Here is a 12,189-nt window from a genome sequence, read left to right on the forward strand (position 1 = left end):
GGCACATTTTGTATCATCTCTGATTTTCACAGTGGAGGATCACTTGCTTGTAAACCATCCCAATCAACAGCAGAACCTGCTTGATGGTGCAAACCTGTTGCATGAGAAAGCTCAGTTGGAAGCCTTCTTTTCAGTGTGCAAGCTGTGCACATTTGAGGAGATTTTGGCATTGTATTCAAGGGAGAATTCTGAGGTGGTGCACTTCCATGTGTTCTTTGCCTTGTGCCCTTATTAAAGCTTATATTATTGTGTGTCAACTAAGAAGGTTTGCCCAATCCCATTTTCACATGTCGGTCCTATTGTCGTGCGGATTTTTAAAACTGATTGCATTTAAATAATCATTTGGGGAAAATGAAATCAAATAACTTTTAAATTTTTTAAAATTACATAGATTCAGCTGTACTATTTATGAGTTCTTTCTTTCTTTCTTTCTTTCTTTCTTTCTTTCTTTCTTTCTTTCTTTCGTATGGCTCCTAGCAGCTTTAGTTCAAAGCACAGCTGCTCTGCTGCCCTGGGTAAAAATGCTTAAATGCTGCAGAAAGAGGTTTTTTCCCCACTGCTTCCTGTGTAATTGTGTAGGCACAAAGGGACCTTGTACAGTAAAAAAGATGGCTACCCCAACAGCACATGGAGGCATCCATATTTTTTTTCCATACAATGCCCCTTTGTTTGTTCCTTTGTGTGCAACCACTTACCGCAGCATTTTAAAAGCACCTTTACCCGGTGCTGTTCTTTGAAGCTGTTCTTAGCGGCTTCACAGTGGGAAGGAAGGAAGGAAAGCAGTCTTCAGACCATCTTGGAAGTGGAATGAGTGAACTGTGTTTCAGAAAGGTTTGCACATCTACAGGTACAGGAGTACTTGTTTATGGGGTATGAACCAGGGGAGCTAACCTCACATTGCAGAGCAGATAAAATCCTCCTCTATTTCTATTTTAAGACCAGGAAAGAGATTCACACGGGGAATGATTAAGCTGAAAGTTACTGTAATTCTGAAGCCTTTTTGTAGTTAAACGAACAAATGCTTTTGGGCAGGATTTTCTGGACACCCCCAAAAAGCACAATTTTACATATTTAAATGTGCTCAGCTGATTCCATGCCTTCTTGGATCCAGTCATCTGAACTTCAGTTCCTATGTTCTTTACAGCATCTGGAGCGAGAGCCAATTTTGTGCCATCCAGATCTACAGAAGCCGCTGGATTTTGGCTCACAAGAACTTCCAGATGAGTTCTTTGAGGTGACTGTAGATGATGTGAGGAAACGTTTGTCTCAGCTCCAGAATGAGAGGTAAGTTTCTTTTTCATTAGTGATGCAGTCACTATGTATGTTGTGGCTGGCCACTGACAATAACGGAATTTTCACCATCTGTATTTTCTACATTTCACTTCCTTCTGACCTTACAATTTATAGTTCTCGCCACCATATGTGTGTGTATATTCCTATAATTTAGGATTATACTTCAGGTATCTGGTGAAGTGGACTATAGCCCATAAAAGCTTATGGCATAATACATTTGCTAATCTTTAAGTGGCCACAAGTGTCTTTCCTATTTTTCCTGCAATGGACTAACACAGCTAATTCCACCTATAGGCTGTTTCACAATCTTGCTGACACAAAGCATTATCACAGTATAGGTCTGCATTGGCCTAATATCTGGGAGAATTACATGCTGTTATAATGTCACCCATGTTCTTTTAGACTTTGAATCAAGTACGTTCACCTGTCCCAGATGGTGTTTTAATATATTTCCCCAAGAGCTCAGGAAATTAGCATAAAATTAGACACCACTCAGCATGATGCTTAGAAGAATTAAAGTACAATATTCTGAATTTAGTGGGTGTACTCCCAAGTTAGTGTGAAGCTGTAATATGATAAATAAACTATTTCATTGAAATTGGATAGGGAAGGTTTTTTGTTTCTTTACTCAAATTACAGGCATGGGAAATGTGTCTTCTAAGCGAAAGGGGGGAAACATTAATTTCTTTGTGAGTGTTGAGATCAGGTTGTAGTAGTTATTCCAGGCATACACCTCTGTTCTAAGGAGCTGACAAATACACTTGCCTCCTGCAAGGCTGAAGGTTTATCTAGGCTGCTATTTTCCTAGTTGATGTTTCAGTTTCGTAAGCCTTATTGCTTTCCAGTACCTCTAGCCAGTGTGTCTAGGTCACAGAGTTGTTTAGAAATTCTTGATACACTTTATGTCATCTACTAGATGCCTCTGTTATAAACACTGGAAAAAAGATAGACGACTGGACAGCAAAGCTCATGATTTCTTTGTTTATATATTGGCAATCCCATTTAGTTCCCTTTGATCACAATGCAAGTCATCAGGTGCTAAGCCAAAAAGCAAATCCATGTCAGAATTCTGTTTCCTCTCATTTTTACACTGTGGCAATATTTTCCAGTTTAAAACTGAAATTTTCATCTGCTGTGGCAACGAAATGGTATTACACAAGACACAGGAAGAAAGGAGATTACACCAATTGTGGATCAGGCAATATAAACGAGAGGAGGGATGAGCCCGGTGCCAGCTTATTTTTGTGTTCTTCCACAAACTTCTAGGGTGACCTAGTTGGATTCTACATTTCCCCATCACTTGACAGTTGCCTTGCCACTCCTGAATAATATTTGGGATAAACATGAGCGTGTGTAGTTGTCACATTACTCGTATACTCCCCAATACTGTTACGTATTTATAACATAGGCTGACATTAGATCTCACTGATACTGTACTTGGATTTTGGAAGGAAAAAACTAAATCTGAAGACAAGGAGGTAAACTTTACTGACCATTGCAAAGATAACAGATTGCCCCATTTTAGAAATTGGAACAAAGCCTGCATGTGAATTGGTCTTTACACAGAGTGTGCAACAATGGGGGGGTCACAAAGCAGACAAATGGTGTTAACACAAGTGAAGGTAGTCTGGATTGTGATACTTTTCAATACATGTTTTTCATGATTCTCTCCCCCCCCCCAAAAAAAACTTTTAGATAGAAGGACTAATGCACAAATGGAAGGATTAGCTTGATCTTTCCGTAAGCTTGTGAATATTTGTATGGTTTCACTGGAGGTTTTTCTTTGCAGCTTTGCAAAGTTTTTTTTTAAAAAAAATAGTTGAAGAAAGTGAAGGAGTAAAGTAATTTAAATGAAAAGTGCTGTGTCATCTCTTAAAGTAAACAATTAAACTGTGGAGCTGTGAAATCTGTGGAAGAACACCTCTGAGCTGTATCTGCCGTTTTGTTTTTAAACTTTTCTGATTACAGTATATCCTTTACCGCTCATCAGTCTTGGTGAATCAACATTTTGAATTAAATGTCAAATGAATCAAACTTCCCTCTTTAACTTCCAATCATTCCTTTGGTATTGTGGTATGGCATTTGTTGCACCATAGGGAAGGCTGAATTGAGCTTTCTGTTTAAGGCTGAAGCTTCTTGAAGACTGTACAGTCTGTCCCCGCACCTCCCCATGATTTTAGAATAGTTGGAAATTACACAGGGGGTACCTGTGTGAGGAGTTTTCAAAATATGAGCACACATATTGCATAGTTTCAGTTTATATGCTTGTCACAACTTCTTTTCTACACCACAAGGGGGAAATCTGGCAAGGCTGTTACCAGCAGACTTTTCCCCAAACTAAGTAAAAATTACAAAATGCATTATTTCAAACATTAATCTTAAATTGTTATAAATGTATAATGCTGGTGCAAACATTTGAACATAACCAAAATTGTTCAGCCACTTTCAAATATGTTTGAGATTTGTTTGGTTAAAATGATTTTGCTGCAGAGTTTCTCAGATCCTCCTCTTTTGCAATCTTGTTTTGGGAGTGTGTAGTAGTGCTTTGTTTTAGACAAACATACACAGAGGTAGAGAGCAGGAAGGAGAATGTATGGAGCTTAAGCAGATAAGATAGTTACTAGATTGTGTGGAGTGGCAGCCCCTGGCTGTATAGATCTGTGACTATACTGGCTTGCTAAGCTTCCCCTCTTCCTAGGAAGCGTTTGGAAGAATCTCCCTTGATGACACGAGCACAGCGAGAAACTCAGCTGAAGGACAAGCTTGAGCGCTATCCAAAGGTAATGTTTTGTTTTGGGTCTTTCACAAAGTGAGGAACAGAAAGGTAGTTAGTGGATGGTAAATTCTCAGTTACTGACTTCAGGTTGCTGGCATCATTGAACCATCTTCTGTTACATTCTGGGACAACCAAATGAATGGCAAACAGGGATAGCCGGTTATAGTGGTGCCCTTAGCAGGATTCTTATACCTGAAGGTTTGATGGGAATCCTGCCTGTTCTGCTCCCCTGGTTCTTTGCCCCATTTCTTTCCTTTAATTTGAGATCAGTAGCTCTCTTGGAACAATGGTAGAGCCCAGAATGAAGCTATAATAGTACTTAGCATTTATATACTGTGTTAAAGGTGTCATAATTAATATTTCCTATCTGAAAGAGAACACCTTGCCTAAGGTTACCAAGTGAGTTAATATCAGAGGTAAGATCTGAACAAGGAGCATCCTGATTAATAACTCAGTCTTAGCTAGCGTGCTACCCCAGCTATCCATTGTTGTTCCTGACAACTTCTTGTTAGTGTGGGTTTCTAAAATAGCCCTTTCAAGTATCTTGAAAGCCCCAAATATAGTGTCAACCAGTCACAGTTGCTCATTCATGAAAAGGCATCAGTTTCTCAGAATAAGCTAGTCTTGTCCAAAGGCAGAGCTGGTTTGACCATGGTTTAGGTTTACTTGAGTAGGCTCCTGCTCTTTGTTTTCAACTAGGTGGTACTGAGAGTTTACTTCCCAGATCGTCACATTTTGCAGGGCTTCTTCCATCCCAGTGAAACAGGTAAGAGTGTGTCTCCCTCCCAGCTTCTGCCTCACCCCCAAGTAAGGTGCAGTGAAATAGAGAAAAGTTCCTTGCTCCCAGGCTAAGGTTTGTGACTTGAGATAGTTACACTGCAATGTCTCTAGTTGTTTTGTTTGGGCGGTGCTTTAGAAGCTTGAAACTCAAGCACTGTGATCTGAATGAAGGAGGGCTGAGATTTGTGCTCTAAAGAGGACAAATCTTCCAGGCCACTTACCGCTGCATTAGTCATGCCCAGATGAGGCCATTGAACAACAGGGTGTTGGTCTAGTGTAGTTTCAACCAGAGCCCAAAAAAGGAGCTGGAAACACTGAAGAGAAGTTGAATCAACCACTCTTCTTAAATGTGCCAGGGGCCAAAAGCAAAACCAGGCTTCCTGCACCTCTAAATAGCAAGAGGCTAGAACTTCCTGCGGCATGGCAGGGCACACACCCAACTATGCTTTCTGCCTTGCATCTGTCCCCATCTACGGAACTAGATGTCCGTTCCTCCTCATGAATTTCTGCTCCTCCTTTGGCCTTAGGCTTGTGAGAGGGAACTCTAAAGTGATAGTTCTTTTGCACAGGCCTGACTAAAGTAAGATCCAGAATCTTCTGCCTTGCTGGCGTGAGATGTGTGCGTCAGCCCCTGTATTCCTAGGATCCTGAGTCGGGGCAGGCAGAACATACCAGATAGGAGGTGTTACACAGTGCTGTAGAGATAGCTGGCTGGTTTATCTGCTGTAAACACTTAAACACTACCATTGTTGCCTGTACCTTTTGAGGGAAGTGATTTGAATATTGAAGGAGGGGCGGAGAAGGCAGATAGGACCCTGGGTAACTACTGTTTGTGTTTCTCATTCTTTTGTGTCAGATGGCAATGGTGGTTGCTCGTGAGTAATCAGTCAGGACTCCGACCTGTCTTTTACAGGCTTTATTTTGGTGCAAAACCATTTACAGTGCAGAACCACAAGTTCATGTCTGCCTCAATCGCTAGCAGAATCTGGGAGTGGTCGTTTCCGGGTCCTCCCCCAACATAATAGCTCAGTCACCCCCAGCCTTTTCCTTCCTTCTTTGCGTTTTGCACCTCTGCGCAGGGTGGGCGACTGAAGAAGCGTGGTTCCCTCCTGGCTGGCTTGACCAGGAGTGGTGCTGAGGCTCTCAGCAGCATCCTCTGGTCCCTTCCCCTCTTCCCCACTGGAGGTGTGGCTTTCCCCACCACAGGAACTGCTTCCCAAGATTTTCGGAGGTTTACTGTAACCCAGCTGGCCCTCTGCTTCCCTTCCCTGTTCCGATGGCAGTCCCCTGACATTTTGCTTTGTGTTGAATCTGGGTTTTTGCTCTATTTAGAAGCAGCCATGTTCCTAGCTACGCCATCTATCTTTCAGTCTAGCAAAGCCTGGAAAAATCGTTTGTGAGGGTCTCCGATAGCAAAACTGAACACCACTTCAGTTATTCCTTTCAGGGAAGCAAACCCTTTTGAATTGCTCATTGGGGGCAGAGCAGGTTTGTGCTGGCAGTTAATATAAGACGGAAGATTTGTAAGGGAAGTTTCTTCATTTATTCCTGGGCAGAAGAATTGGAACATACTGTTGAGACTTTGCATTGGGGAAACCAAGCCAGATCTTGATTAGGATGATAATTTTTCCCCCATCATTGAAGGATGCTGAAGTCTCAGTGTTGGGGTGTTCATAGTGTGGGGAGGAGACTTCCAGCTATAGAGACAGAATGTGCAGTGATGAAGCTTGAAAGCATAGACAGATGTTACAATTCCTTTTGGTGAACCTAAAATAGGTGCTGACCAATCAAGACATCTCCTTTTGCTTTGTCCTCTCCATGTGTCTTTAAAGCAGTGACTACATTGGTTTTCTTTTCTAAGCACTGCAGCAAAGGAGATGTGGTCAGTGCTGTAAAGAGAATGCTGCTCACAATATATCTTTTGATCCACACACCAATTTTCATGCTTTATTTGACAGTTGGTGCTCTGAGGAACTTTGTGAAAAGCCAGCTTGCAGATCCAGAGATGTCGTTCTATCTATGTAAGTTCAGATTTATGTTTTATAACTTTTAAAATGCCAGTTCTCCAGGCCTACTGTCACCATCTAGGTCTTTTAATTTTAATTGCCACAGCTAGTGAGCTATGACTGCACCTCTGTCTCTCTCCTCCCCCCTATTCCCTCTCATTCCCCAACCCTTTGCTAAATGAGCTTTATATATTTTTCTTGTTCTCTTTTCCTAATGAGAACTTTGTATTTTACTTTAGTTACTACACCTCCCAGATGCATCTTGAATGATGACAGTTTGACCCTCTTTCAGGTAATGGCTGCATGCCTCTTCCTGTTTGGTTTGTTTTTCTTATCACAAAAATGCCCTCTACTCTGGTTTTGCTTTTAAGAGCCTGAATAATTGCCTCCTGTGGGTCTCTATTAAGCCAAAGGTAGGTGAAAATCTGCAGTTGGAGTCTAAAGTGCTTCCCTTTGCTTGTGCACCTGGCATATTACGAGGGCTTCCCATTGTTGAGCATAAGTGCTTCTGGCAAGGCCATTTTTGCCGTGAGTGAAGCAAATAAGCCCCACTGGGTGGAATTCAACAGAGTTGTTACATGCACAGAATGAGGTCAGCTTGCACAATGGGACTTCCCTCCCTTATATTCATATCCCCTAAATCTACTCTGAAGGGTTGGTGGAACCCACAGAACAGGTTTGGGGGGGCATGGAGGGGAGGGGAAGTCTTGTTGCACAAATGGACTTCATTCCCCACACATACCCTACTTAGCACTACATTGAATTCTGCCCACTGTGCTTACTGGGGCTTTCTCTGGAGTTAGTATGCATATAAGCGCAGCTTAAAATTGAATTATTTAGCATAGAAGCAAGCCAGCTGAAACAAAGGGAGAAGGGGCTACACTTGCCCACAGTATTCACTAGTGTTCTTGTGAGAAGATTCTGAAAGGCCGTTACATCCAAAATTAAAACGTTTTCTCGTTGTCTCGTGACACTAACCATACAGAGCACTTTGATTGCAGAAGCTGGGAGGTGATGCTGATGAATTGGGCTGTTTCCTTCCAGCTATACAAGTTTAAGGATTCGTGAAAGGGGGTTTTCCCCTCCCTGACTGTTGTGTGTACCTCCTGATAGATGTGGGAATTGTTGTGGCATTGCGATCACCATGCTCCGAATTCTTGGGTAACTGGAAATGTTGCTTATATGAACTGAATTCCTGGAGGCTTTTCCAAATTGGACAACATTGCTTCACTTTAAAAGGGTGCACAAGTATTGTGATATGGATATCCTTTTCAGAAGGTATAGATTGGAACGTGAGCTCCCCGTAATGCCTGCATCCCAGGTGTGTGCATCTTAAAGAAAGGCTGTGACTCAATGGTAGGCAAATGGTTTGCATGCAAAAGGCCCTGAGTTCAATCCCCAGGCAGGGCTGGGAAAGACCGCCGTCTGCTACGCTGGAGAGCTCTGCCGGTCAGTGTAGACAATATTGAGCTAGGTGGGCCAGTGGTCTTGACAGCTGAAGGCAACTCCCTGTGTTCCCATGTCTCTGTGACTTGGATCTTGACTCTTGATACCAGTCGCTTCTTTCTGTTCATGGAGTGCAAGAAGCTTGTGTTAATTATCAATGTTGAGGATCACTGGAGGGACCTTCCTCCACTTCCCCCTTCTAGGGGAGGTAATTTTGCAAGTTCTCTGAAGTTCCTCCCTCTTACGGGCCCGTGCAACCCTGTTCTGTTTTGCCCCTGCCCCCCTTTCTTTTGATCTCCTTGCCTCCGGGCCCCAGATGAGAGTACGCACTTGCCAAGCGAACAGTCTGTCTCTGTTTTGGAAGGCCTGAAAATGTGTGCTCTTGATTTTTAGGAAGGCTTACTGTGACGGAGATGAAGAACTCCTTGCACAAAAGGCTTTTTGCCTGAACCTAGCTGCGGAGCTCTGGTTTGTTTTGCTAAATGCTGAGTGGAACTGAAAGGGCCTAGCCAACAAACCTCACTGACTGCAGCTTTCTTGCCCAAAGAAAAGCGAGGCAGGACCAAAACTGTCACTCGCAGGGTATGATATACCAAGGGTCATTTGGAGGTTGACAGGTCATACAGAGTGTAACAGGAATCGGTTTGCGTAGTGTATGTCAGAGCCTCTCAGGCGGCATATTGAATTAGGAAAGGATTAGAGCTCTTCTGAAGTTGTTTATAATGGAGCTTTCCAAATTCCATGACTTCCTGGCCAGGCCATGCGGACGAGACACCAGTGCAGCTGCTGTCAGAGCACTGAATGTGTAAAGAGCCAATACCGATGGCTACCTACGTTCAAGCTCAAGACCTGTCCCCTTTCTGACACACAGTGCCTCACAACTCCTTGCCAAGAAGCTTAGGTTACCCCCCAAAACATGTCTGTCTCTGTATGGTTTACTAATAGTGTTTTGTTTGTTGCCACAATGCTTACATTGGCCTCGGCCTCCTTGACCCCTGGGAATGTGCCGGGCCTGCGCACTTTTACAGCATGGGTGTGCTTTTATTGTTCATGGCTGGTGACTCCATAGCCCGGGCATGATGTAGCGGTTAGTTGTGTTTTCTGCCGTCTTGAGGCCACTTCGGCATGCTTAATCAAAGTGTGCACAAAATACATTTTGACTTTCATGAGATACTTCTGCAAATCCCTTTCCAATGCCAGTAGCACTATACTCTGCCGGCATTTAACAGATCAGGGAGGGAGGGTATCTGTGCAACTGTTGGCCTCCTTTTAAAGTCCAGATGTGGTTAGATGTGTTCTTCAGAACGGGGGGGGGGGCATTTAGCCTTTAGAGTTTGTTTGCTTTTTAAGTGTTAATGAAAAAAAATCATCAAATGGTGAGGCGTTGCTGTGGGTTTCGCTTATTTTGTTTCATTTCTGCCTAATTTTCCACTCTGTAAAGAAACAAAAACAAAAACAAACTTGTGTGTTCCAGCCCAGGAATTTATAGAGCAGGTACATGCATAACCTCCATATTATTATTTTTTTTAAAAAAGATGGAAAATATTTACAAAACTGGACTGAGGTGGAAGAGGTGTTTTGCCCGTGACTAGTTACGTCACCAAAATATCAAGCAGGTGCCTGTAACACTTGTGGAAGTATATTCCACACAGCACCGTCTGAAGGAAGTAGTCATATTTTCTGAGGTACGCTTTATTTGTCCAAAGAAGCATGCAACTAGTTCCACGAGCCCAACGAAGCTCCAGAGTTGTTTTTCTCAAACTGCAGGCATCCCCCTGCCCTACCACCACAGTTCCCTGGGTGCTATGCGCCAAGCTGCTTTCGAAACTGACAGGGATTTTAAATTCAGACGTTTGAAGGAAAAACCTTAAGAATTCAAAGAGGTTAGCAGAAACCTCTTGTCTGAGCTTGAAGCAGCTCTTTGGATTCTTGGCCAACAGAAGTTTGACCTTGGATTGGGGGCAGAGACATAATGTCTGTGCACAGCAAATGAGAAGCAAACACGTATTTATCGTACAGTGGTGCAGAATGACCCTGAGAGCCATTTAGCACCTGAGCCTGGCCTCTGCTCGGATGTGCTTGCAGCCCTTCAATGCTGGAACAGAAAGCTCTGTGCCTTTTCTTTCTGAGTCACAATGTCATCTTGGTGGGGAGCAGTCAGTTCAGTGCCTTTTCTTCTTCTCTCCCCCCCCCTTCAAAGCCACTGAAATATTTTAATTAATAGCAGAAGTGCCAGTGGAAAGGTCCCTTGTGCCTTTGAACTGGGCGACTTTCCCACTCATTGGGAAAGCAGCTCCTCCCATCTTCCCTTGTTTTGTGCCATCTTGCCCACAGCTGCCACCCAACACGATCTCCGATTCCCACACGCTTATTGTGGTCGGAAGATAGGAAAATAAGAGAAGTTTTCTGTGGAGTTCTGAGAAGTCTTAGGAGGGAAAGGTCACACTGGGAGTCTGATTAAACTAGTGATTAAAACCTGTATCTGGAAACGGAAGTTTCTCTATACGTTTTGGCCCTCTTTAGCCCAGCCTATAGGCCAAACCAGACCTGTAAAGCAATTGTAACTTGACCTATCCCATTTTAATTAATGTGGGGTATAAAACCTTTGTCCTCTTGAGAAAATAATCAAATTAAAAAGTAACACTGGGTGGGGGGAGACACACACAGAGACATGGAGTTGCAGGGGAGTCACTCCTCATTGTAATGTTACTACTCATCTCTGGGTCTTACATACAATGCACTGGCTGCGATTGAGTTTTGTGTGTGTCAGGCTCTTCTAGGTATCTTGAACACGCAGGAGTACTCATCCCACCCAACCTCCCATGTTGGCTTTGTCCTTGAACTTTGCTTCCCAACATAGATTTTTGCTTCACCACCACCACCACTGCATATCTGAATACTTCTTGGATTTTAACTTCCTCTTTACCTAGTATGCTTTTCTTCACCTCTCTTTTTTGTGCATTTTCTGAATATATTAACCAACAGCTGCAAGGGAAGGTTTAGTACCTTCTCACTCCTTGATCCAGCTGTGGCGGCTTTCTGGTCTATATACCCAATTTTGACTATGAGTTTTTAGCATTCTAATATGCAGTTTTATTGTTACACATAAAGTAGGGTTTTTGTGTTTTGTGTAAGCAGGCAGGAGATTTGAATGATACTACAAGCATGATCCCAGACAAATAGATATAGGATTTGAGTCTTAGGCTGCAATCCTAACCCCATTTACCTGAGAGTAATCTTCACTGAATTCAATGGGACTCACTTCTTAGGTTAGTATTACTACCTTAAACTCCCTAGCGAAGTGGTTTCCTTGATATTGCTACCTATAAGGTCTCTGAGCAAATATTCCTGTTTTCATAAAGAGAGTTAGCAAAAGGTTAATGGAGAGAAGTTCAGACAATAATTGCTGCAGCGACCATATAAGGACATCTGAAAATAATTCAACACAGATAGAATATCACAAACATTATTACTGTCAAAAATGGTCTTGTTCATAGTGATCTTCCTTTGATGGTCTGTTTAAAGTCTCTGCTATCTGAACACTTCATTCACAATCTGGAGTCAGGTCTCCAGTTCCTGAGAGACTAAAGCATCCACAACAAATGGCCATCTAACCTCTGCTTAAAAACTTCCAATGGCGGTGAGTACATCACTTTCCAAGGGAGTCCATCCCACTGTCAAACAGCTTTTACCTCCAGAAAGTTAATCCTGATTATGATTACCGTATTTTTTGCCCCATAGGACGCACTTTTTCCCCTCCAAAAATGAAGGGGAAATGTGTGTGCGTCCTATGCGGCGAATGCAGGCTTTCGCTGAAGCCTGGAGAGCGAGAGGGGTCGGTGGGCACCGATCCCTCTCGCTCTCCAGGCTTCACGCAGATCTCCGTAA

General features: G+C 43.0%; 1 protein-coding gene across 2 annotated transcripts in view; it reads left to right on the forward strand.

Moving 5' to 3' along the window:
* ASPSCR1 (ASPSCR1 tether for SLC2A4, UBX domain containing) overlaps positions 1-12,189 on the forward strand; it is a 66,142-nt gene that overhangs the window by 35,917 nt on the left and 18,036 nt on the right. For both annotated transcript variants that reach the window (XM_053375691.1, XM_053375693.1), the window contains 5 exons: positions 1,145-1,284; positions 3,992-4,073; positions 4,769-4,835; positions 6,808-6,870; positions 7,095-7,147. In XM_053375691.1, coding sequence (XP_053231666.1) covers positions 1,145-1,284; positions 3,992-4,073; positions 4,769-4,835; positions 6,808-6,870; positions 7,095-7,147 — 405 coding nt within the window. The remainder of the gene's footprint in view (positions 1-1,144; positions 1,285-3,991; positions 4,074-4,768; positions 4,836-6,807; positions 6,871-7,094; positions 7,148-12,189) is intronic.

This window comes from Podarcis raffonei, chromosome 2 (genome assembly GCF_027172205.1).
Source record: "Podarcis raffonei isolate rPodRaf1 chromosome 2, rPodRaf1.pri, whole genome shotgun sequence".
In the NCBI taxonomy this organism is placed as follows: Eukaryota; Metazoa; Chordata; class Lepidosauria; order Squamata; family Lacertidae; genus Podarcis; species Podarcis raffonei.